This window comes from Canis aureus, chromosome 10 (assembly GCF_053574225.1).
Source record: "Canis aureus isolate CA01 chromosome 10, VMU_Caureus_v.1.0, whole genome shotgun sequence".
Lineage (NCBI taxonomy): Eukaryota > Metazoa > Chordata > Mammalia > Carnivora > Canidae > Canis > Canis aureus.
Window position 1 is genome coordinate 4,150,364 of NC_135620.1, and position 26,794 is coordinate 4,177,157.

At 38.7% G+C, this 26,794-nt stretch overlaps 1 protein-coding gene across 5 annotated transcripts; it reads left to right on the top strand.

Annotated features, from left to right (window-relative positions):
• On the top strand, nt 1–26,527 carry CLK4 (CDC like kinase 4). Of its 5 annotated transcripts, none has more exons than XM_077911219.1 (13): nt 1–152; nt 6,928–7,088; nt 11,659–11,881; nt 12,998–13,088; nt 13,479–13,545; nt 17,357–17,473; nt 17,564–17,730; nt 17,926–18,020; nt 18,277–18,406; nt 21,613–21,695; nt 24,957–25,036; nt 25,685–25,775; nt 25,865–26,527. In XM_077911219.1, exons 2-13 carry the CDS (start codon nt 6,928–6,930, stop codon nt 26,003–26,005), a joined length of 1,446 nt encoding a protein of 481 aa, XP_077767345.1. In that variant the 5' UTR covers nt 1–152; the 3' UTR covers nt 26,006–26,527. The 5 variants fall into 5 exon arrangements, with proteins under 5 accessions (XP_077767345.1, XP_077767344.1, XP_077767347.1 ...); XM_077911218.1 differs by lacking the exon at nt 1–152 and adding an exon at nt 3,463–3,623; XM_077911220.1 differs by lacking the exon at nt 1–152 and adding an exon at nt 4,240–4,510.
• Nucleotides 26,528–26,794: the final 267 nt, after the last annotated feature.

Below are 26,794 nucleotides of genomic sequence, written 5' to 3' on the forward strand. Positions count from 1 at the left end.
GACCCATTGTTTCATCATGAGCAGCTCTCGATGATATATCACTGTGGAAAGTGGCTTGGCTTTTTTTTTTTTTTTTTTTTTTTTTTTAAGACAAACTCCTTTGGTGTTGCTGAATGATGGACTCGGCATATTTTCCATAAGGACTAAGTAAAGTAAGTTGCTATGTACTTTGTTGTAAGGAGTTGAAGCAGTTAGCAGAATGGTTAAATGCAAAGTACTTCAGAGCAAGCAAAGCCTAAGACTAAATCTTAGTTCTAATACTTGATAACTGTGACCTAGAGCAAATACCAAAGATCAATCACTTTACAGGGTATTGTTTAGATGATTAAATTAGGACATTATGGATATACAGTGGTTATTTAATTACTTAGTGGATATTTGATAGCTAAACATGAATGAAAAATTTGAGTACACAATGGTAATTATCAGTAATAGGCAACTTAAACCAGAGGTTATAACTCTGTAAAGGATTGTTTATGTCTTCACATTTCTCTATAGAGACACTAAGATTTTGTTAAAATTAATTTATGCAACAGTTTAGACTTTTTCTCTGGAGCTCTGTTCTCAGAGATGACTGTTTCCTATGTCTGAGGTTAAGCACATAGAATATCTGTGCCAGACTATACAAGAATATTCCTCTGGTTGCTTTTCAAAACTAAGATTTTCTTCATTTCTATGCAAGAACACGTATGCAAGTTAACTTAAGGTTTTCTTGGGCATATGTGTTCTTGCATTGAAATGAAGCTACTGGATTAGGCAGTTTTTCCAGTGTTGGTAGTAGATTCACAGAAATTTAGACTTCATTAAGTCTTCTGACCAAAGGGTGTTTATTTTCTAGGTAACTGACTTAATAGTAACTAAATAGAAAGAGGTTGAGGTACCATGTAAGATTATTATACTAACGGGCAGTTAGGTGGGTGTCTGAGAGTAAATTCCTACTTTTATTTAATCCAATTTAAACCAACTGAGTAAAATGGCCAAAAGCAGCTTATGTAAATAACCTACAAATAGGTATTGGGTTTGGAGCACTGAAATACCAAAGACAATATAAATCAAATCCTTGTCTCCAGTCAAAGCACATAAGCCATAGAGAGCAATTGGGAACACCATCGTGCTGTATTACATGTAATAGAGACACTAGTCACAGGATGTTCTCAACCTTATCTGATCACTCTATACTGTCAAGTATGAGTCTCCTTGGTGGCACTCTGGAGTTTAAAAACTCAAAATGACACTAAAACAAGATAGTGGCAAGTACAAAGCAGACCCTGCTATTGGGTAACACTATTCTGTGATGTCTATAAATGCCTCTGTAGGTGCCTTTCCACTTAGCTGACTTTTAAGATTTTGAGAGAGAGCATGAATGCAATTGGGAGAGGGGCTAGGGGAGAAGGACAAGCGGACTCCATGCTCAGTGTGGAGCACTAAGCGGGGCTGGATCCCACAACCCTGAGATCATGACCTGAGCTGAAATCAAGAGTCAGACACCCAACTGACCCAGCTACCCAGATGCCCCTCTACTAGGCTACCTTGCAACACTGTTGCTGTTGCTGTTGCTGTTTGAACACAACGGTGCACTATCCTGACCACATTCTCTTATAGTCTCTTGAGACAAAGATGCCTCATATGCCTCATGCTACAGCAAAAAGAAAAAAAAAAAAAAGCAACTTTTCTTTGGTGCCAGCTTCAATTTATGCCTTTATATATGCAGCAAGCCGAGCCCCACTTTACCTTGCAAGATGGCCCAGTCCACTCAGTTCAACATTTCATCTGATAAATGTCTCTGAAACAGTATGTGCAATCAGTTGTAGAACCAGTAAATTCCAATTTTTTCCAAAATTGGCTGATATACCTTGATGGCTCCAGGCACATCAGTAGGCTGTGGCCACCTGTTTTAGGACCTTATCTCTAACTGGAGTAGTCAAGAGCAGGGTAATGGCTGGGAAATGATCTAGTCAAGGACAGAATTTTAGAGATGGATGTGGAAGGATGGGCAAGATTTAAACTTGTAGATACAGAAATGTTGGCTCTTTTAGATGAGAATAATATTGTCTGTTTCATTCTAAAGCATCAAGAATTTTCACCTCCAATTTTCCAATTATCTTTTCAATTTCTTCACTTCCTTGAAGTGTGGCACAATCTTCGTGAGAATTGATGTATTTTCAACTTCACTTCTTGAAGGCTGTGGTACAATCTCCATTACAACTCAATTTATTTTAAGTAGGTGACACAAGTTTCCAAGGATATCAGATCATGAAATTACAGTGATTTCCTTTCACCTAACAATATACAAGAGTTCAGATCTTCCACACACTATTGAGTTTATGCCCATAACCATCCAACTTCGCTCTCCTAAATTTGATTTCCGGCTCTCCTTTTTACCCAGTGAATCCTTGTCAGAGTATAGAATCCCCTTGACACTTTCCAGTACTTAGGGTACCTGACCCCTTCCCTGCATTTGGCGCTGAAAGCTTTTCCTTCATTCAAGCCCTTCTCCCCCCGTGCTTTCTCTGACACCATGCTCTTGGTTCTCCTCTCCTGATCATTCCTTCTCAGGCTCTTCTTCCCTTTGAAGTGTTTCTTAGGGCTTAGACTGGTTCTCTTTTCTCTACCCACTCAGAGTTGGAAACGGTCTAGGGATTCTCAGAACTGCAAAATACTTCGAGATAAGCCCTTTAAGAGATGCTCACTAGCTCTCAAACGTTACTCTGCCTCGGTTAAATGCAACTCGCGAAAATGGGGGCATCGTTAGGGAACTTTTCCAGCTACCATCTGCCCAGGAGGCAGGGACCCTAACAGGAAGAACGCTGTACGGAGTCTCCGTTGAAGCTTCCTCATTCTTTGTTGTGTTCTTCTGATTAGAAGCATGGGCCTCAAAAGGAGAAGGCACCCTGAGCTTGTTTTCGGAGACATCCTCTTTCTCGGCCCTACTCCATTGTAGGAAGCTCCAGGGAGGCTGGACTCCTCGTCTCCTGTTCTCTGAACTGCCCCTAGCACCTGCACAGAGCAGGTTTGGGGCTTAGCTGTTGCTTGTTGGCACTTTCTAGGGATGGAGGGACGGCAGCCCGAGAGCCACGGCGCGGTCCGCCCCAGAGAGCGAACGGGAAACGGGGCCGCGGCTGGCTCTGGCTCTGGCTCTGGCTCTGGCTCCGCCTCTGCGGAGGGGGAAGCCGCCCTCAATTCCACCTGAAGGAGCAGACGCGTGCTACCGGGTTAGTGCCGGGCACAGGTATTTCCTCCGGATTTCCTCCATACTCCGCCCCTCTGCCCGCGACCCCACCCCCACCCCGGCGCGATGAAAACAACCGAAGGTTCCCCGCACCCCACCCCCACCCCCGCCAGGCGTCGGGGCGGGGCCTCGCCTGAGCCGCGCAGCCGCAGTGCGGAAGGCCGGCCCGGCCCTGGACGCCACAGGGGCCCCGCCCCTTACGCGAGCGGCGGGAGCGCGCGAGCCTCTGTCACGCAGGCGCGTTCGCGCGACGTAGGTGGCGCTAGAGGCCGCCTGGGGGTTGTGAGGAGACGGCGCTGCCGCCATTTTGTAGGGTGTTTGTCGCAGTGGCTGCGGAGAGAAGACGGCGGTTTGGCGACGTTTCTCGGCCAGAGGGCCTTTTGGTTTTGCGGAGGTGAGGCTTTGGGTGGGTTGGGCTGGGCCGTGTTCAGTCTGAAGTCTCGAAGCCAGGTGTCGGAGAGACGACCCGGTGCGGAGCCTTGGGCGGTCGGGGTGTCTGGGGCGCACAGCCCCGCCGGTGGCCTTTACAGCCTCGGGCTGTTTAGGTGCCCTGTAGGTTTGAAGCGCTGAGGCGGCGGGGCCGCGGTCCTGCCGCTGACTGGTCTCCGGGGGCCCCGGCCGCTCGCGCCGCCGGCGACAGCGCGGACCCGTGAGGAAGACCCTTGGCGAGCGGTCCGTAGGGCTTGTGTAGCCGGCGGTCGAGGCGAGCCTCCTTGTGCCCGGTGGCTGCCGCGCGCGGGTAGCGACCCGGGGGCTTCCCGGAGTCCGGACCGCCGGCCTTGACTGCCAGTGCGCCGAAGGCCCTGGCCGGGTGCCTGGGGCGGGGCGGAGGGGGTGGGGACTGCCCGTGAGCCCAGGTGGTGGCCCTGAGCTCGTGCTCGGGAGCGGTGGAGACTGGGAGGGGCTGTGCCGGCGCTGCCTGCTCCCGCCCCGCCCCTCCCCGGCCCTCCCGTCGCTGCGCCGCTCTCGGCGTTTCCGATACTTCCGCGTCACGTTATCCTTGAGCGCAAGCTGACCTGGCCACCCTGCCCGGTGTTGCTTCACAGCCGTCCTGGTGTGATTGTGCCCCGTACACACCCCCCCGTTACCCACCTAGTGCAGGCCTGGAGCCGTCTAATCGTAACTGTAACCTGTTTGGATGTTTACAAGCCATAGTTATAACGTAAAATTGTGGGGTATGAAAGGCAGAGAGTCATTTCTAAGGTGGATCCATTGTGTCCGAGGTTTCCAGTGAAAGATAATGCGGTGATTCTGACATAAAAGGTTTTTTATTAATTGAAGGTAGTGTAATAATTACAGTTGTTTTTTTTTTTTTCCTTCTTGTGTGTGGATGTGAAGGAACTTTAGCTGTAACATACAGGCCTGGGATTCTTTGCCGCCTCAGACGGTGTTTCTGAACATTAGGAGGGGAAAACTTCCTAACACCTGAATTAAATTTAAAGTAGTAGACCTTAACTGGAGAAATGAAAAAATCGGGACGCCTGGGTGGTTCAGTGGTTGAGCATCTGCCTTTGGCTCAGGGCGTGATCCCAGGGTCCTCCCCCTGGGGAGCCTGCTTCTTCCTCTGCGATTGTACAATTCTCCCTTGTTAGCGGTGAGCTGGTTTTAGCAGACTGACAGAAGGGGGGGAGGCACTCCCACAAACTAGAGTAGATATGTCTTGTAAAAACTGCAGTAATAATGGAGAGTCATAATAATAATCCTCAGTCATCAAATGTAATTTTGCTGGCTGGGATTTAAGAATGCTTAACTAAGCTATTTTAAAGAGTTGCTGATGTGGTTAAAAGACAATTGGGGTGATTAAAGGAAGGTCTGGAAGAATTCCACTAGAAATACAAATTTTTTTAGATGGCTTTTCTGTTGTCCTTTGCCTCAAGTTAATTTGTACTGTCATTTCAGTTTCCCATTTTGAGGTAATTGTATCAAACTGGAATGCTCACTTAATAATTCGATTTACCTGACCAGTGCCCTCTCTTCTCTTTTTTTTTTTTAAGCAAAAAGCATGATACAAATATTTTCTTAGGGAATACTTCCCAGGAGAATTGCAGCTGCCTTCCAAGTCTTATTTTAATCCATTTGAAATCATTTAAATTTTTCCTTGATTTGTTTGCTTGTTACTTAAGTCATTTGGAAGTTAAAGGCATAAACAAAGCTGGTTTTGCTCTGTTTTACCTTTTTTTTTTTTTTTAGCTCTTGAGTTGTGAAACTCATCCTTTCAGCAGTTTGGATGTCACTGTTAAAAACTTAACTGCTTTGTAAAAGAATTCAGATGGGGAGCAGCAGATAGTGATTACATTGTTAGAACACCCAATGAGGTGTCTCAGGTCCTTCACCCTGAGCCTGAAAGGAACCTATGCATTAGAAGTTGTAGATTGAGGCAGGAAATCAGGGAATTGCACTGTCCTCATCTGATTTCACCGTGACCATATGCATCCTTGTAGATTGGTTTCTTCCGTCATCCCGGATGTATGTACAGCAATTATGTTTTCATTTTAGGACTAATTGCGAGATGATATGAAGATAAACTTCTTGGATAGAGAAAATGAGTTTATAAAAAAATCTTTGTTTTGTTTTTCAGTTTCTCTGTTTGAATTCTGTGTTCTATTCACGTCCTAGTTTTTTCCCTGTAGCTTGGAGCCATTCTGAGATTAAAAAAAGGAACTCTCTTAGTGTTTTGTTTTTTTTTTAATAATGTTTACCTTTAAAACAATGTCATCACCTATATTTAATGTCCCTAAGTGTTTCTCTGACTTCAGTTGTCTGGATTACAGAATTTTTCCAAAGCTGTACGACACTTAACATAGTTCTCTTTTTTAAATTTTTTAACGTATTTTTAAAATAGCTCATAGAAGTTAATGTTTTCTTAAACCATATTAATAACTTAATTAGGAGATCACTTATTATAAAAAGGTAAGGGACACCTGGCTGGCTCAGTCGATGGAATTTGTGACTCTTGGTCTCAGAGTTGAGAGTTCAAACCCCAAGTTCGATGTGGAGATTACTTAAAATCTTAAAGGTAATAAAAATGAGTTACAACTCCCCAGATTATTAATTTCTAGCTAGATATTGTTGTCTACTGGAGGTTCTAAGCCTGAATCCTGGCTCTTTAACTATTTTTACAGTGGCAGTTAGGAAGTTGAAGATAAACACCAAACTGAGTATTTACTTAGAAAAATTGAAAGAAGAGGGGATCCCTGGGTGGCTCAGTGGTTTGGCATCTGCCTTTGGCCCAGGGCATGATCCTGGAGTCCCGCATCAGGCTCCCTGCATGGAGCCTGCTTCTCCCCTGCCTGTGTCTCTGCCTCTCTCAAGTAAATAAATAAAATCTTTAAAAAAAAAAAAAAAGGAAAGAAAGAAAGAAAGAAAGAAAGAAAGAAAGAAAGAAAGAAAGAAAGAAAGAAAGAAAGAAAGAAAAATTGAAAGAAGATGTATTATTAAGGTCTCTCAGTGTTCTGCATCATTTGGTACTAGATCTGTATGCTATTTACAGTCATCTGACATACCATAGAATGGTGCCCCATGCCTTAGGAAACATCAGTTACAAAGATTTTATTTAGTTATTTATTTTTTTACTTACAAAGATTTTAGAACCTGTGTGAGCCCATGTGTTGAGTGTTTGTATTTAAATACCGTGTAATGTTTTATTTACTAAACATAGCCATTTATAGTCTCCACTCACTTTTCCCTTCTGTTAACAGATGCGGCATTCCAAAAGAACTCACTGCCCTGACTGGGATAGCAGAGAAAGCTGGGGACATGAAAGCTACAGTGGGAGTCACAAACGGAAGAGGAGGTCCCACAGTAGTACTCAAGAGAACAGACATTGTAAACCCCATCACCAGTTTAAAGAATCTGATTGGTAAATTACTTTTGAATTAGTAATATCTTAAAACTAGTTTTAATGATTTCTTATTAGATTAAGTAGCTTTATTCTGTCAGATTGTTGTATAATTCCATCAACAAATATTCAGAAAATGCTTATCAAGGTCCTTTTATAAACTAGACAGTGTGTAGGTGCTGAGGCTACAGTGGTGAACAAAACAGTTCTTACTCTTCTTTATCCATGTCTATCTGGGAGTGGTGGGAGATGGTTGAGTCCCAGTTGCCAATAATGTAGTTGGGGCTGTAAGACACACAAACGGGTTAGTAGTAGTGACAATAGGATGTCCAGTGGGTGCTTTTAACTTGTATGCAGGAGGAGATAGGTATTTTTGGGTGCTCATTTAGGGTTCCACAAATGAGAGACGATGAGGGCTTGGGAGAGTTCATCCAGATGAGAGGAAAACCAGCATGTGCTGTTTGGGAATGGTAAAGTGCATGGGGGATCAGTCACGGACACTGTTCCATGGGTTATATTTGTAGATATAGCCACTGGGGGTGTGTAGGATTTTTAGAAGCTTGTTTATTGTAAGAACCAGTAATTTAGGAAAGGGTCTCAATAAAAATTTTTCAATGGCATGTGTCCTGTTTAATTATGCTTACTGTGTAAAATTTGGAGGTAATATTTATATAGAAATAAAGGAATTTTAAAGTTCCCAAAGGATTAAAGAAAGGCTAGGTGAGTAGCATTTCCTCCAGTCCGTCTTCCATTAACTTCCCTTTCTCATTTGTTTTGTTGGTTCTATGTTTTCTCGTTTTGTACAGATGTTCCATTGAGACTGTTTACCAGATTGCTTTCTAAATTAGCCAGCTGGGGTTACTTTAAAAAAGAGTATGTAATATTTTTCCTTCTCCATGCTAAAACAGACTTGTTCTGTGGAACAGTGAGTTTATTGGTAGTCATTGCAGACTAATCTTTCTTCATCACATAACTGTCACAGGGGGAAGAGGGAGGATTTATGCCAGGATTTCAGTGACCTGAGCTAATTAAAACACTGTAGAGAAACATCTGTACTCTTCTGTTACAAATACAAAATGCCCTGTAAGCTTAACGTCATGGTAAATAATGGATAGATTATTATTCATTGTATATGTAGGAAGGAAGTGACTTAAGTAATGAACAGTTTTCATGTTCACAATTAACTACGTAAACATGATACTATATCAGTCCAGTTAACCAGGCCAATGTCTGTTTTGACATTGGCACCAGAGGTGTCTCATGGTAATTGCTCTCTATAATCTGGAATATTCTAATATTTGAAGGTTTAAAATCTTTACAGTAGTGTTTTTTATAAAATTATTGAAAAAAAATGAAAACCGTAAACTGTAGAGAAGGTTTACAACCTTCTTTACAACCTTTAGGTTGTAAGTCAACCTAAATAGGTTGCTAGTCCCCATTATTTCTATTTGTTCTTAAAAAATCTTTCTTTATAAGTCTTTGGCTCTGGTTATTTCCTGGAAATAGATTCTAAGAAGGATATTTTTAAGTTAAAGTGTGTGAACTCATAAAGCTCTTGCTGCATAGTCATATCTTTTTCTAGAAAGTTTGTACCAAGTTCTACAACTCTTTGCTCTTTCGTGATCTACATGCTCTTTCATGCTCCTACCACTCTGGCGTTTTGAAATGCCAGGAATGGTATTTTGTCTTAATTTGAATTTTTTAAGTTTTTAGTTAGTTTGTCCAATACCTATTTTATCTATTTCAGTATCTTACTGATTTTATTGTATATCAACTTTTTTAACCTTTTCATACATATTGCAAAGGGTTTTCTTCCCAATTTGTCTTTTGCCCGTAGCCTATAATTGGTCTCCTTTGCTACAGGCTTAATTAGTTCTGTACAGTATATTACGAAGACTGGTGTGGCTATAACAATGCTTTTATATATTGAGGTAAAAGTTCTTAAGTGTCTCCTCATGTAACCTAGAGTATGAATTCTTAAACTGATAATTCTCAAACTTGAGTATGAATAGAATCGCCTCAGAGGTATGTTTAAAATGCATATTACCAGATATAGATTCATTCAGTATAACCTGAGGCCTAGGGATCTTCAGTTTTAATAATTCCCTATTTTGATATTACTGTTATAAGCAGACCACCCTTTGTGAAACACTATTTCTTAAACTCAGCCTGGCATGCCAGATTTGCATGATCTGTTCCCAGCTAACTTACTTGGCTCTGTTCATTCCCCTACATGGAAAATTGGTCTTGCTGTAATTGTGTACATACTGTTTCCTGGGTAATATGTAGACAGTTTATCTCCCGGGACGTTATGGCTGCAAGTGATCTGTAAATGTGAGATGGTAATATGCCATTCTTCTCCCCTGGCATTTCTTCTACTTTCTACTTTGTCTAAATCTTGACCTGCCTTTAAGATGCAATGCTGCTTTTTTATGAAGTCTTCCCTGACCGTTTTAAGCAGTTTGAGTTTTCCACCCACACTATGATCCTAAGTATTCATGTAACCTTTCAGCATTTCCTGCATTGTTGAGTTTTGTTTTTATGTGAATAATCTCAAATTGTTCATTTGTTGGCAAGGATTTTGCCTTATATATATTTTTTTATCTTCCACAGGACCTGTGTGGAAATAAAAACGAATGCCCGTAGCCTCATTAGTCTTGGCTAATTTGAAGGACAACAGTGAAATATTCACTGGACATTGAGTGAATATTTTGAGAATTTAAATCAATCTGTTCATCTTGTCCACTTTGTCCATACATAGCCTTTATAATTCTATAGACTTTGTTTATGTAATCTCTAAGGCTTGGTTGTTATAGATTGAAGAGGTTCCTCATCTTTCTAGTTTATCCTCATGGCTTTACTTCACCTCATGTTTGTTAGTCTGTATATTGTTTATGGGTTATCTGCAGCTCTAATTTGATGCACTATTCCAGCTAAAGATTATTAGTTTTTTTCTGATAGGTTTTGGACTTTTATGGAAAGGATGCCTTACAGAATTAAAAAGGATGCCTTTAAGAGTGTGGTAATTCCTAGCACATTGTATTGTAGATCTCTTGCTGACAGTTTGAAGCCAGGTGATCAGGTCCTTGACCTAGACCCACATCCTAATATTCTGAGTTGTTTCTAGAATTTAAGATTGAAATTGGGGAAAGGGAGAGGGGATGGGGGTCTCCATTTCCCTAGCCTGGATTTGATGCCAACTCTGTTGAGTAGGAGTTTAGAGATGCTTTCCCTTTTATTTCTGCCTAAACCAGCCCCTGGGAAAAAGAACACAGCATATTCTGGGGAAAAATAATGAGGTTGGTGAGGGCAGCTAGTCAACATCTGTCACTCCATTGCTTGTCAGGATTCTTTTAGCCGATTTGTCTGACTGGGCAGGTGTCCCCTCTCTCCCTCAGTGCTCCATGTGCATCCCTCTTGAAGCTTCGCACTCTGTTGAAGAGGACACCATCCCAGGTAGAGAGGGGGACGGGAAACTGGGCCAATTGAATCTATGTCCTTTTCTTTCCATCAGACCAAGGCTACTTAACTGCGATCTGTTGACTTCCTGGGGTCCGTGACCTCTATGAAATTCCTTGCCAGAGTTTTGTTTATGCATTTGTGCATTTTTTAGGGGAGAGGGTCCCTAGCTCTTTCATCAGATTTTTAAAGAGATTGATAGATTCAGAAGTTAATAAGCACTGTGGCACTAGGATAAGGTTTCCCATGTAGATTTTTTTAGTATTTTGCAAGCAGGAATGACAGGAAATTAAAAATGGAAAGGGAAATAGGGTGGTGCGGGTGGATGTTTTGTAATCCTGGGCAAGCAATTACAAGATCCTTTTTTCATTTATGGGGAATATATTTTAATGTCTTTGACACATGAGGCAACCTTCAAAAGTGGTGTTTTCTATTTCTCAAAAAGGAAAAACAGGAAGCTAGGAATACAAAGAGAGGAGATGGGATGGGTGATATGTGTAGTAAAATTGGCCCATATAATAGCAGTTAGAAAGTGCTCTACAACTATGGCAAATTACTTTCCTTCTAGGGATCTTAATTTAGTGATCTGTAAAATGAAAGGGCTGGAATATATGTAAGATTCCTTTTAGCTCCAGTACACCTTTCATGAAAGCATTCTGTGTGTGCCAGAGATAAATTCACTTACATTAAAAGAGAAAGGAATCCTGTTTTGCCTGCCTCTGATTGTGTGTGGCTCTGTGTGGAAAGAAAGCAAGCCTAGTTACAGATGCATATATCATAAGACGGATAAATTTCAGAAGAGCAGTTTCGTGAATTTTTGGTTTTAACTTTAAAAGATAAAGGGACACTTAAGTAAACCCTGAACATAACGTAATTGACTCAAGCTTTGTTCCTTGATACGAGATATTTGATAGAAGTCTATCTGATGGAGAATGTGAACTTGCTTGTTCGGTTAAGGCAAAATTTTGTCTTTAAATTTGTGAGATAAGTATAAGCTCTAATCATCAGTTTGAGGTTTTTTTCTTTTATTGAGCTAGCTGTTTAAACCGAGAATTACTGAGAGAATGTTATGTTTGAATCACACTGTAGCAGAATGAAGAGAATGATTTGAAATCCTTTACTGTGTTTGCAGTCATTATTTAGAAGCAAGGTCCTTGAATGAGAGAGATTATCGAGATCGGAGATACGTTGATGAATACAGAAATGACTACTGCGAAGGCTATGTTCCTAGACATTATCACAGAGACATTGATAGCGGTTATCGAGTCCACTGCAGTAAATCTTCGGTCCGAAGCAGGAGAAGCAGTCCTAAAAGGAAGCGTAATAGACACTGTTCAAGTCATCAGTCACGTTCGGTATGATTGATTTTGTTTTATTTTGGGTGGATGCTTATTTGTGTGTAAAAGCTCCTAATGAGCCAGTAAGTTTTGAAAAAGTGTATATATACATATAATATTATATGGATATATTATAATTGTGTTTATATTACTTGAATTCTTAAACATCCAATTCTCATAGCTAATCTATATTATTAGGTAGCCTTCATTTGCCCACATTTACTCATTTTCTGCAGTCCAGATCATGAGTTCTTGATTTTAGTATTAAAAATATTTTTGTTTTGTTATATAATTTTATGAAAAGATGAAGCACCCATCTTTTTTTTTTCATTTTAAACTTTTTTTTTTTTTAAACACTTTAGAAGAAGCCATTTTCCTGATAGTTGGATACTAATCTAGAATGTTGCACTGATGGATGCTTAACTGTTATTCTCTACGTAGGGAAGTCCCAGAGCACAGTGCATCATTATCCATAGCTAGTTCCATTGAAATTCTGAAATGGGTGCTAAATGGAAAATGCATTAGCCAAAAGCGTGCCTTTTTTTACACTGAGACATCTTCACTTGTTTGTTTAATCAGTAAACTTTGAATAAATTGTTTTCTTCCCCAAGTTTTCTTTAGTAGAACTAGCTTTGATTAGATTGAACATTGAAATTAACTAGCATTTATTTCCCCTTTTACTTTAATTATGTATATTTTAAAATATTGCTAAATAAACAATTTCAGCTAATCCTGACATTTTAAAGCCTTTCCTGACATCTAGACATCTCAATTCACAGCATATGCTATTTTATAGCAAGAGATTAGTAGATCATGACATTGCATTCTTTAAATTTCAGACTTCAATTAAATCAGTATTTTAAAGAGACAATTGTGTTGTTTTTTTTCTATTGCCACTTTAAGTATCTTATCTGAAAATCTGTTCCTTGCCATGTTTTTCTTCTGTAACATAAACTGTGCCCTGTGAATTTCTGGGGACTGAATTTGAAATTGCTCCTGCCAACTGTTCGTGGCCTGGTGCTTATCTGAATGCCTGAATATCTCCCCGCTGAATGAATTGCGTATTCTGCCCTGAATTCACTCTGATATATTGATTGGCTGGACGATCTTGGTGCTGCCCACTTGCCGTTCCAGAAGAGCCACCGAAGGAAAAGATCCAGGAGTATAGAGGATGATGAGGAGGGTCACCTGATCTGTCAAAGTGGAGACGTTCTAAGAGCAAGATGTATAGAATATTTTTCAACACTTTTTTAACTTTGCAGACAGAATAATCTTTTTAAGAATAGTTTGTCAGCGGGGGGCTAAAGAACTCTTCATTGCTTTTTTGTTTTGTTTTTTGTGGGTTTGTTTGTTCTTTTGTATTTCTTCTTTTCTGTAGAATTTAAATATTTCTAAAGTTCCAAAATAATCAGTGGAATTTGAGATTAGAGCAAGAAAGATAGCTCTATCTAATTGTTTTTGTAGCAGCTGAAAATAAAATAATTTGAGTGCTGGAACCTTAGTTATGCTTTGATAGAGATCATTTGAAAATATTCCACACTTAAGTATTCATTGTTTGAATAACTAGATGATTTGTCCTCGGGTACTTACCCCTCTTTCTCCTCCCTTACTTTAGATGAAATCGTGGACACTTTGGGTGAAGGGGCCTTTGGCAAAGTCGTAGAGTGCATTGATCATGGCATGTAAGTTGTTTTTTTCTTTTTTGAACATCCTGATATTTCTTGAGGGGAAGGATCCCTAATTTAGATGAAATGGTATTTTAAGTAGTAGCCATGTGTTTTTCTGGGTGGAGTAAATATCTGAAATTTCTTGGCTGTGTTTGGTTATTTACCATGAGTATGGATTTTGATCAAGAATGCTGACAAATTCGGGGGTGTCCAGCTGGCTCATTCAGTGGAGTGTGTGTGACTCTTGATCTCGGGGTTGTGAGTTTGAGCCCCACCACAGGTATAGAGATTACTTAAAAATAATATCTTAGGGATCCCTGGGTGGCTCAGCGGTTTGGTCCCTGCCTTTGGCCCAGGGCACGATCCTGGAGTTCCGGGATCGAGTCCCGCGTCGGGCTCCCGGCATGGAGCCTGCTTCTCCCTCCTCCTGTGTCTCTGCCCCGCCCCCCCCATCAAATAAATAAATAAATAAATAAATAAATAAATAAAATCTTAAAAAAACAACTATAAATAAATAAATAAATAAAATAAAATCTTAAAAAAACCAACTAATTTTATCAGATGGCATTTATTAAAGTGGGTCTTCAAGTGAAGGGATTTCCCAGAACTTAGGCCTTGGCCCTTAAATGACATTTAGAGTGCTTTGCTTTAGTTTTGAGTAGCAGAGACACTAAAACTAAAGCCTGTCTCATCTTTGTCAAAAACATGTATTCCTGATCTGAAAGTTGCACAGTGGAAGAAATGACCTAGCAAAAAGCAGTCTGCCCTGGAGTGTAGTTAAGGGAGTTGAAGGGAACATCTTCCATTTAAAAGGTTTTGGAGGGCAGCCCAGGTGGCTCAGTGGTTTAGCGCCTCCTTCAGCCCAGGGTGTGATCCTGGAGACCCTGGATCGAGTTCCACATCAGGCTCCCTGCATGAAGCCTGCTTCTCCCTCTGCCTGTGTCTCTGCCTCTCTCTTTCTCTCTGTCTCTCATGAATAAATGAAATCTTTTTAAAAATTAAAAAATAAAATTAAATAAATAAAAAATTAAAGGTTTTGGAACCTACTAGGGGCACTGGCTCAGTTGTTTAAGTGTCTGCCTTTGGCTCAAGGTCATGATTTTAAGGTTCCTGGGATCAAGCCTCCATCAGGATCCCTGCTCAGCCGGGAGTCTGTTTGTCCTTCCCTTCCCCCTGCTCACGTACATTCTCTCTCCCCACCCCCTTCAAATAAATCAATATATCTTAAAAAATAAAAGTAAAAGGTTTTGGAATCTTCTAGCTTTATTTTGGAATGATCCATAATTACCACTGGAAAGGAACTCTGCAATTAAGTACTAAGTACCAGTAGAAGAATTTCATTTTATCACAGTTGTGCTCCGTACCCTGCAGATCTTGTATATTGTTTCTTTAAGCTTCATGAAATAAAAGTTTCTATGGCAAAAAACAAAAACAAAAACAACAAAAACCTTTATTGCCAAAGGGTTATATTTGCATATTAGAGTTAGCTTCTTAACTATAAAGAAATTCTGTTAAAGCCTGCAGAATAGAATCCAAATTCTTTAACGTGTTATACTAAATGCTTTCTGATTTGACCCCCCTGTGTCTTGTTTTAACATTTTCCTCCAGGGTCTCTGTTCTATAGTTAGCAAGCTTTTTTTTTTTTTTTTTTTTTTTAAGCAAGCTTTTTTTGTAAGTGAACCTCTTTAAAACAATTTTATAGTTCAATTGCACATCTCTAAATTGACATCTAAAATTTTTCATCGTAAAATAGTTGAGAAGGATGTGATTTCCTCCTTATTTAAACATTGATATGTTTTTAAAAACTTTTGTCTTTAAATGTATTTGAGGGAATCTAAATACTATAGCAACTTAATATACCTACTAGTGTTACCATGAACCAGTTCTTTTTAAATGCTTAAACATGTTTTGTTCTTGAAGTTACTTTTATTTTGTTTTCCATAAAATATATTACTCTAAGTATCTTTTATTATCACCCTATCTTTTCTGCAACAAAAATCTGAACGTAAAGTGAAATTTTGAAATATTTTGAAATACTGTTAGAAGTTTCCAAAATGAGTGTTTGAGGTATTCCAGTTAATGATATTCAGTTGATCAAGTACAAATCTTTGGCAAATTTTGATACTTATTGGACTTAAATATAAAAGTTATTTGGAAATATGTCTTTTATTGGGTTGGTTGGGACTTTTAAAAAAGGAGTACACGTATTCATAGCATGCCTTAAGTGCTTAATATTAAATGTGTTCTTTTTTTTTAAGATGACGTAGCATTTTTCTTTTTTTTTAAGATGATGTAACATGTAAGTTGAAGGTATACAGCTGTTCAGTGCAGTATAATTACTGTAGTAGTGTTAGATAACAGCTTTAGTAACTTTTCATTCATAGAGGTATAAGCACTGAGAAAACTTGGTCATATGGTAGATAAGACTAGAAGGAGGTTTGTCACAGTGGTTTCATAGCAGCTCTTTGAAGCCTTGAGATATATGCCAAGTGTCATAGGGAGATACCATCAAAATAAGTTTTTAATTATCAACTCACAATTTGACTGGGGCTTTGTTGAAAACAGTGAATTGGGGACCACCTGAGTTGGGAAAAAGGTTTGCTATCCTGCCACTAGAAAAATTTGCCGCAAAGATTTTTTTTTTCTTTTTTTTTTTTTATAGCTGTAGGACACATCCTTTTGTAAGATTTTTTACAGATTTATCTATTTTGAGAGCAAGAGAGAGAGCATGAGGGAAAGGGCAGAGGGAGAGAGAGAATCTCAAGCAGACTTCTTGTGATTTGACCACCAAGCCTGACTTTGGGCTTGATCTTGTGACTCTGAGATCATGACCTGAGCTTAAAATCAAGAGTTGGCTGCTGAACAGACTGTGCCACCCCGGTGTCCCTTGGGGGCACATACCTTAATATACTAATTAGAGGTGTATGAGGTTTTCTCTTGTGTAAGGTAGAAGGGCCATAGTAAAAAAGAAAAAAAAAAGAGGCTTGAATGTTGATACAGCTTCAGGAAAATCAGATTTATAAAGAAGACAAAAGGAATTGGAAGGTTTAGAAATCCATTTCCTCTAGATCACTTGTGACATGTTACTTTTTAGGAAGTATTACAGATACACCAGTCTAAATCTTATGCCCTACGCTAGCTGTTTCTACCTACTTGAATCAGTGAATGTGCTAAACATTTTCTCGGCTTCCTGACTTAACTGATGGTATTTCCTATATTTGAACGTGTTCCTCTTTCTTCCCAAATCTTACAGATTGGCAGCTATTTTTCAGGGCTCAGTCATGTGTCACCTCTTCTTTGAATAAGTTTGAGCTCCCCTAACCCCCTACATGTTAGTCTCTCTCATCTCTTTGCTATATGGTAGCTCATACGAAGTACTTATAACCTTGTAAGCTGTTCATGTGTCTTTTTTCCACTAGACTTTGAGGTACATAGGGGCGAACCTTGTCTTCCATCGCTAATACCTATGTACCCTCTGGCATAGGGTGGGTCTGTTCTGGTGAATGAGCAAATGCTTTCAGCAGTAGCATATTCTGTTGGAGGTTTTGTGTTTATCGTTGTCTTTTTTTTTTTTTTTTAATTTTTGTCTAAAATCTAGGTAAATTTAAAATTCTGGAAACATTAAAATTTGTAAGTATTTAACCTCTATAAAATGTTTTCTCAGAACGTTTTGAAAAGGTATTATATGGAATCTGATACAGGATGCCCTGAAAGACTCTTAGAAAAATAACAGTAATTAATATTCAGTAAGGTTATGTTTTAGAGGACACATATCTTCAACCTACTTTTGTACATATATCTTTTTCACCTTAATTTTGTTTTTAAGGGATGGCATACACGTAGCAGTGAAAATTGTAAAAAATGTAGGTCGATACCGTGAAGCAGCTCGTTCAGAAATCCAAGTATTGGAACATTTAAATAGTACTGATCCCAATAGTGTCTTGTAAGTATAAACTTGAACTGTGATCCATCATATTGCTTCAAATAATCAGAATTCTGTGAACTGACTTGTTTTTATTTTGATCTATTTTAGCCGATGTGTCCAGATGCTAGAATGGTTTGATCATCATGGTCATGTTTGTATTGTGTTTGAACTACTGGGACTTAGTACCTATGATTTCATTAAAGAAAATAGCTTTCTACCATTTCAAATTGACCACATCAGGCAGATGGCATATCAGATCTGCCAGTCTATAAATTGTAAGTATACTTGATAAACTTTAAACACCAGAAAATTTAAAGCTTTCATTATACAACGACATTTCACAACATTGTCACTAAAAATACACGTTACAGGTAAAGATGAAACTCCTATATCCACTGCTAATCCTTACTTCCCCCAATATAGATAAAATATGTAAGTGAAACTAATAGTGTCTTTTTGTTCTCTTATAGTTTTGCATCATAATAAATTAACCCATACAGATCTGAAGCCTGAAAATATTTTATTTGTGAAGTCTGATTATGTAGTCAAATATAATTCTAAAATGGTAAGTTAAAGACTTGTTTTAATTTTGTTGGTGGTTTTTTAAATTAATTTAGCTTGGTGATCCTTGAATGAGGAATTTTCACTTCTGATGCTGGTTATATCCTGATGTTTAATCTAAAAAGGATAATTCTTCTCTACCTTTCTCATGGAGTTATTTTAAAAATCAAAAAGATAATTCATGTGCAAGCCTTTTGAAGAACTATAAAGTATTATATGTCTTTACTGATCTTCATGTTGACTCAACTGTATTTCTCTAGAAACGTGATGAACGCACACTAAAAAACACAGATATCAAAGTTGTTGACTTTGGAAGTGCAACATATGACGATGAGCATCATAGTACTTTGGTATCTACGCGGCATTACAGAGCTCCAGAAGTCATTCTGGGTCAGTAGACACCACCTTTCCTTTTTTTCTTTTTCTTTCTTTTTTTTTTTTTTTTGACACCACCCTTCCTAATACTGTAATTAAAAGAAAAGATCCCCCCCCCCAAAAAAAAAAATGGTTTACTAGGGATGAGTGTGATTTTCTGTACACATACAGAAAATATTATCTATCCTAAGAAAGACGGTTTGGACATTGCTATAAAAACTTCCTGAATGGGAAAAATGTGATACCATCTGTAAGGACGTTGAAAGTGGTGGTGGTTTTGTTTTGTTTTGTTTTTAATTTTTATTTTATATAAGTAATGTATGTATGCTTGCTCCACGCTCACCATGGAGCCCAGTGCAGAACTCCCAACTCCCATCCCTGAGATCAAGACCTGAGCTGAAATCAAGGGTTGGACACTTAACTGATTATGCCAGCGAGGTGCCCCAAATAGTAGTTTTTTGTTTTTGTTTGGTTTGGTGGTTTTTTGTTTTTTGTTTTTTTTAAACAAGCTAATCTTAGATCATAAAAGGGCAAGTTCTGTCGGCAATGTATATTGCAGCAATGTGAAGTGATGGGGATAATGGGGATACTTACTTTCATGTCACAAAAGCATGGTGCTATAGAAGTGCTAAAGGTCTGGTTGGCAGATGGAGGTCGAGGAGAAAGAAGGGTAGTCTTAAGAGGTGAGCTTCTTAACGTGAGAAAGGTTAAAGAAGAAAATGACTTTATGGTTCAGTTTTAAAATAAGAGGGAATTCAGTAAGGGAGTGTGTATTTTATGACTCATAATGTCAGAGATCAGGTCTTGTTAATAGAGTAGGGAGGTGTCGGGGTTGGGAGCTCGGAGACAGTGGGGGAAGTTCAGATCAGGTACTCTTGGGAAATGGTTACATGGACCAAGCTTTTTAGCCAAAAGAAGGGTCCAGCTGAGGTTGGGTAGTAGAACATTTTTATGGAATGTTTCCACTTTTCACCTTTTTTTGTGTAGCAGGAGTTGGTAGTTCAGAATAAGAATAAGCCCCCTGAAGATTTTTACTTGGGTTGAAAGCTTGGTAGAGGCATAAGATATGCAGTGCTGGTCAGTAGAACTTTCCATGTGATGGAAATATTCTATATTTGCAGCATCCAGTGTGGTAGCTGTTCGCCACATGTAGGCTGCTGTGTGCTTGCAGCGTAGGTAGTGGGACTGAGGAACTGAATTTTAAGTGTTCAGGTGTAAATAGCCCTTCATGTGGCTGGTGGGCAGCCATGTTGGACAACACACGTTTTGAGCTTGTCTTGGAATGGATGATGATAGGATTTCTGCTTAGTATGGTCTGAAAGGAGCTGTTGTATTACAGTAGTTTAGAAAGTGTATTAATGGTTGAGGACTATAAAGGCTTCAGGGAAGGTGAAAGAAATGATATGAAGAGTCTGTGGACAGATATTTTTCAGAGCTTAAAAAGACATAACTTCCTGTGTTCTCAGTTTTAAGATGCAGATTTCCCCCACATGTTACCATGAGGAACACAACACAAAATAACTGGCATTTTTCCTTTGTTATTGGTACATAAAACAGTCATGTGTCTTGCTGTTAATGGCCTCCTAGATTGGATAAAATATAGTAATTCTTAGTAATTACAGTAACACAGTTCCAAGTATGGCCAGACTAGATAGTTGATAGAAATCCAAAATTGGGGTTATTGCCCTTGAGGAAAAGAAATCAGGAGGTTGGGAGATTGGGAGATTAGTATGGTCCTCTTTGTTTTTGTGGAGTATTAATCTTTAGGATTAAGGCAGAATTAGGCTGGAGAGGATGACGAAGTCAGGGGCTGCCATTCCAGAGAGCAGTTGGTTTCCTGTCTTGTATGTTGGTAGTGAACAGGTATTAAAGTTGAGAGAGATACAAGGAAGTGAATGATGGGGAATTCGAGAGTCCGAGCACTGACTTGGCAGAGAATGGGGATGGTTTAGACCGGCGAGCGGCAAGAAGGGTTACATCACTTGGGAGAGAAGCTGCTTTGGGAGATTGGAGTGGCTGGAGAAGAAAACATTAATTTTAGGTCAAGGAACTATCATTTGCAGATTTTTTTTATGTGTCACTGTAGGTAGACCCAGGCTCAGTTATCCATTTGTTCGAATGATAGGCACTGTGAGGGTTAGCCTGAAAATAAGTAAATAAGATGACTAAATCATAGGCAAGGTTTTTGAATGTGTTGTTTCTTCCCTTTCACATTGCTGAAATTAATTGAAATGTCTTTTAAAGTAGGTTTTATTTATACATTATTATTTTACTAAATATTTGATCTTTAACAAAATGAAAACAGCTCTATGGTTTACTCTTTTTCTCCTTTTCAGTTACGTACAATCTTAAGGAAACTAGGTATTTTATTCTTTCCTGATTAGCACTGCTATTGAGGATTGTGAAGGAGAAAGTATGTATGATTATACTCAGCCTGAAAAGTACATATATAAGTAGATCCCTCCCTGTGAACTTTAAATGGCTAATTCTGCTTATTATGAAACTGTTTATAATATTTATTTATAATCCTTATATAATTTATGTAAAACTATAGTAGTATTTTAAGGCAAGATGTAAACTGAGGCTTTAAGCTGTGATAAGTGGTTAGTAATTACATTTTGAGGGTGATTACCAACCTGTATTCACTAAATAAAATGTAAAATTTCCTGGAACAACCATGAACTGGGTATGACTGTGTTCCCCATTGCATGCAATTCAGAGAATATGGAGTATTTGCACAAATTGGTAGTTATATGTGGAAAATCCTGCTAGTCGCTCTCATATTTTACATAAAATGCCCCCTCCCCAGATTAATGCACTAGTTTGTTGTAAGGATATGGAGAATTATGAGCATATACTGAGTAACATTTAATATAAAACTAAAAATGTAAACTGAGTTTACTGTCCAATTTTCCCAAATGGGCTAGGTGAAGAGAGCATACATGTAGGGAAGGGTGTAGTGTGTTGGCAATTAAAAATTGTTGCATATACAGGTGTGTTTTGGGGGGTGCCTTGGTGGCTCAGTTGGTGAAGCATCTGCTTTTGGGCTCAGGTCATGCATGAGTTTAGGGTTTGAGTTCTGAGTAGGCTCCCTGCTCAGCATATTCCCCCCCCCCCCGTTATCTGCACTCTCTCATTCGCTCTTTCAAATAACTTAATTTAAAAAGAAAAAAAAAAAAAAAAAACAAAAAACCAAGTGTGTATTTTTTTTCTTTTTACAGCTTTAGGTTGGTCTCAGCCTTGTGATGTTTGGAGTATAGGTTGCATTCTTATTGAATATTACCTTGGTTTCACAGTCTTTCAGGTATGTATTTACTAAATACTGTTTCATAATTAATTTTCAGTGTTAAAGGCATGTGAAAATTTTGGCTTCCATATTGAAAAGTTGGTGTAGCAGTGTTCTTCTTTAAAACTTACATTTGCAAGATGGTCATCCTTCTCTAAGACCAGAATTGGGTGAACAACTCTTTGGTAAATGGTCATAGTCCATTTTGCATGTGATTGAGTTTTTATTTTTAACACACGGTTCATATTGTCTTGTGTTGCCATTTTTTATTGAGCTCTCCTGCATAATTAATGTTACTGCAATGTTACCATGTTACTGCAGCCAGTTTTAATTCACTTCTAATTATGTTGACTATAGCATGGCCATGAACAAGCCACTTATTCCTTTTTATAAAATAATTCAGGAATAATAAGTTGTATTTTACGCTATGACCCCCTAGGCACATTTCAAGGCACTAAGTGTATAAAGAAGAAACAGCAACTCTGTGCTCAAGGAAGTCGTGCAAAAGATAAGATGTGGGAAAGTTCACAGTTTAATGTGGTTGATTTGCTATCATGGACAGTGTAGAAAGTGTAGTGGGAACCCAGGAAAGATAGACAGTTCTATTTCTTCGAAGAAAGTCACTGAGGAGGTAGGAAGTATAAACCAGTGCTACAAGGAAGATCAGGGATTTGTAAGAAAACTAAGGAGTGTGTGGCCCCCTCAGGAAGAAGACATTGTACCAATAAATGTGTAGTTAGGGAACAGTAAATAGTGCTGTCAGAGTATCTTGTATAAATGGGGAAATGACAGTAGGCAGGGACTGACTTATGATGGGCTTTTTGGATTGAAAGGTACTTGTTTCCCAGAAGTTAGTTTTCCAGGATGTAGACTAATCCAAAGTAAAAATGATTTTGTACGCTTGTCATTCTGACCTTTATTTATTTAGAGATTATTCCTCTAGGTTTTTAGTTTGTTTTTGGTACTAAAATGTCCGTTTTATGCAATGATAATAGGTGTTAGTAGTTGGTTTTGTTTTGTTTTTAATTAAAGTCCTTACTGGGCAAAACAAAAGTAGGAAACCTTACTTAAGTCTCTACTTTCTTCCCTTAAATTCTACTTACATCTGAAATCTAACAGTCTTTTAAAAGCTTTAGGTTGTGCAGGCATTGAAGAACTTTTAAGTAGGGCTGTGATGTGATCAGTGTTCTGATCTGTTTGGGGAGTTGGTAGGGGTAGGGATGCAGGTTTGGCACATTCTGGCTCACACTGTTGAGGTTGACTTGAAAGTGGGTGATGCAGGATGGAGAAGAAGTATCATGAGTTAAGAGTCAGGTGGTGGCTGTTGTAAAATTGTGTGTTCTCTGCTTGTGGGGCTTATCACCAGACTTGTTTCTGTTTCTGATCCACAGAGATCCTGTTAAAAGTACTCTTAGTTTATAGACAAGTTTGATACCTAGAACCATGGTGACCAGTCAGTTTTTAGAGGGGGTGTATATGGTTTGTGGTACTAAGCTGAGAGCCAAGAAAGACTTCTGTTTTAAATTCCACCCTCCAGAATATTTTTTTTTAAATTGTGGAGCTAGCTCTTGGCTGCATCTACTATGAGAATGAAGACCATTGATAGCCGTCAGACTGTCAACATTCCAGAAAATGTCAACATGACTGAAGGGATGCACTGTTGTTGTAAAGAACTCCAGGGGAACCCTGCAGAGGGACTTCAGTCACATCAATGTAGAACTCAGTCTCCTTGGAAAGAAAAAGAGGCTCCAAGTTGACAAGTGGTAGGAAATAGTATGTGCTGTAGCCAGTGCTTTTCTGTCTGTAGTCCTGTATAGAACATGAGCAAGGGCGTTACCCTGGGCTTCCATTTCCAGATGAGGTCTGTGTATGCTTATTTCCCCCATCAACGTTCTTATTCAGGAGAATGGTTTTCTTGTTGAAATCTGAAATTTCAGGGCAGCCCGGGTGGCTCAGCGGTTTAGCGCTGCCTTCAGCCCAGGGCGTGATCCTGGAGACCCAGGATCGAGTCCCACGTCAGGCTCTCTGCATGGAGCCTGCTTCTCTCTCTGCCTGTGTCTCTGCCTCTCTTTCTCTCTGTGTCTCTCATGAATAAATAAAAAAAAAATAAAAATTAAATCTGAAATTTCTTCAGTGAAAACTGTTTGCAGGGTTTGGATAAAGTCACCTGTTGCTTGTTCAGTATCTCTCAAGCAAAAAGAGGAGTTAATTCTTGAAGGAAATGACACTGAACTTGTATCAAATTCAGCTGCTTTGATTCAGCAAGCCAACAATAGTTAAAAACAAGGATCTCAGGAAATTGAGGGGTGGTCTCTGAAAAAGGAACAGTTGAGCAGTCTGATGAATGACATCTGAGCTGTCACATTACAGAAACAGCAAGATGCTGGATGATCTTTCAGACTTACTTATGATATTTTAAAACCAAAGAAAAGTATGGAGCTAGTATTACTTCTGTCATGAGTTAAGCACTGCGCTAGGAACACTAGTTGTTTTTAAAAAGCATTACACATAGCCTCTGCTCTTTAGATTGAGAGTTGGCAAATGATATTCTGCTTGATGTGTGCTTTAATGAAAGAAAAAGACTATGTGACAGGGATCATCCATGGCTAGCCAGGCCTGAAATATTCACTCCTTGGACCTTTACAAAAGTTTGCCAGCTTCTGATTGAAGAGCACACCATTTCAGCTGTAAGTGTGGTGGTTTTCTCTCTTTCCCTTTAGCCAGAGTTTTGTTACTATGTGACTTAAGAACATGAGTTTTGACTTAGATCCATGGCTCACCTTTCCTCATTTATGAGCTAGTATCTCAGCGTCTTGGACACTCATGTTCCCATATACGGAGCTGAGGATTGTGGAGAGAATTACTGGAACTATATTTTTATTGCCTGGGATTAGATGGTAACATATATTCACTGGTGAAAGGAGGCCACTTTGGGGTCAGTAGCTGAATAAAGGAGGAGAGCTTTTTTCTGGTATTCTTCCTTCGTTCTTCAGTAAGCAGCGCAAAAAATGAAAATAAGGAAATTGTTCCGTTAGTTTCACATTAAATTACGTGTCATCCACTATGCAGAACTTTGTTGGATATCAGAAAGACTTCCATTTTACTGGTTTGCACAGATAATACAGCTCATTCAGTATTGTTCATCTTCTAAGCAGAGTGTAGTATCAACTGTGCAGCTGTCTAATGTCCTTTAGTGTCCATGCTGTTTTCTTGTATTTTCCTTTATTGTGCATGTAGGGACAGAGAATGTGCTAATTTTGTTTTTCCTGTGTGTTTCAGACTCATGATAGTAAAGAGCACCTGGCAATGATGGAACGAATATTAGGACCCATACCAGCACACATGATTCAGAAAACAAGGTACATTCTAAAATGAAAGCCCTTTCTTGGGTACATGCAATGCCCTGTATTCAAACTGCACAAACCCAGCTTTGTTGTTACTGCTTGTTCCAAGGACTTGAGATTGAGAATGTTTTTTTTCCATAAAATCAAAATTTTAAAATAATTTACCTCGTGATCTAGCAAACAAAGGTGGTATTTTTTTACACTCAAGTTAACCTTTGCATAAATGTTTTCCTAACTTGATAAAAACAATAGAATAGTAAAAAAAGAGTTTGATTTTGGAGTCCTATCAATTGAAGTTTTTATTCCATACTTCTAGCTAGCTAGCTGTATTGCCCTTGGACAAGATACTTGAGTGGTTTGCCAACAGCTGCACCACCCCATTCCACATGTAGTGAAAGGAGAACTCCTAGGACTGAACCCTCTTCACCGTTCTATGCATGGTATTTATGAACCACTCAGGTGGGGCACTGAAACCTCAGAGGGTGCAACAGTATGGAAGATGCGTTATAAAGGATCTGATATGTAATTGCTGAGGTTTTTAAAAATTGTACACATGTCTATGTGTCTACATAGGGCCGTCCATGCTTCCATCTATTAGTAGGGGTAGAGTAAATGTGTGGCTCTTTTGTTACTCTTACTGATCCAGACTTCTTTTTTTCGTAGAAAACGCAAGTATTTCCACCATAACCAGTTAGACTGGGATGAGCACAGTTCTGCTGGCCGATATGTTAGGAGGCGCTGTAAACCATTAAAGGTAAAAGAAAGAAGATGATGAAAGGTTTTTAAAAAAATGTTTTTAAAAACTATTTTAAATCTCTTAAACAAAAACGTTTCTTTCCCCAGGAATTTATGCTTTGTCATGATGAAGAACATGAGAAACTGTTTGACCTGGTACGAAGGATGTTAGAATATGACCCAGTGAAAAGAATCACCTTGGATGAAGCCTTGCAGCATCCTTTCTTTGACTTATTAAACAAAAAATGAAATGGAAATTAGTGGTCTTACTATATACTTCTCTAGAAGAGATTACTTAAGACTGTGTCAGTCAACTCTAAACATTCTAATATTTTTGTAAACATTAAATTATTTTGTACAGTTAAGTGTAAATACTGTATGTTTTGTATCCATAGCATAATTACCTTGTTAATGAGGAAGTATGGTCTTGATAATGAATGAACTATAAAAGTTAAAATTAATTTTCCTTTTTGAGATTAATTGCCATTTTTAAAGATCTTTGGAATATTCTTTGTGTCCAGTGATAAATGTGATTGATCTTGTCTTTTGTACATGGAGGTCAACTCTTTGAAGTGATTTTTTTGAGTAAAAGGAAATCTTGACTACTTTATTCTTTATATACCTCAAATTCAAAACTTTTCGTAACTTTAAAGTTTTTTCTGTAATTGTTGAACAGGTAATAAGTATTAACTCCCAATAGGCAGGTATTGGAAACCAAAACCCATAGGAAAATGTTTACTGTTGGAATTTCATTAAATTTTAAGAATTGTGTTCTGTCTCATTGGGTAATGTCAGTGGTGATAAGGAACATTCATGGAAAGATCAGTTTATCCATCATGACAGGTGGTGTAATAAAACCACATACACGCTTCATTTAAGGTTAAGGTCTAACTGGCAAGTCACAAAAAAAAAATAGGAATTCTGATGACTAAGGATTTAATTTTTAATTCCACATCAAGGAGTTTTGAAATTGTGGAACAGCAGTTTCTGCATCAAATGCAGTAAATAAATATTTCACCCTCAGCCTATGAGAATTAA

What these genes read in the sequence shown, in the direction of transcription:
- CLK4 (XM_077911219.1), top strand. Translation starts at nt 6,928, where the DNA reads ATGCGGCATTCCAAAAGAACTCACTGCCCTGACTGGGATAGCAGAGAA. An exon ending in AGACGTTCTAAGAGCAAGAT is followed by an intron (nt 13,089 to 13,478) that starts GTATAGAATATT and finishes CCCTTACTTTAG; the next exon opens with ATGAAATCGTGGACACTTTG. An exon ending in GATCTGCCAGTCTATAAATT is followed by an intron (nt 17,731 to 17,925) that starts GTAAGTATACTT and finishes GTTCTCTTATAG; the next exon opens with TTTTGCATCATAATAAATTA.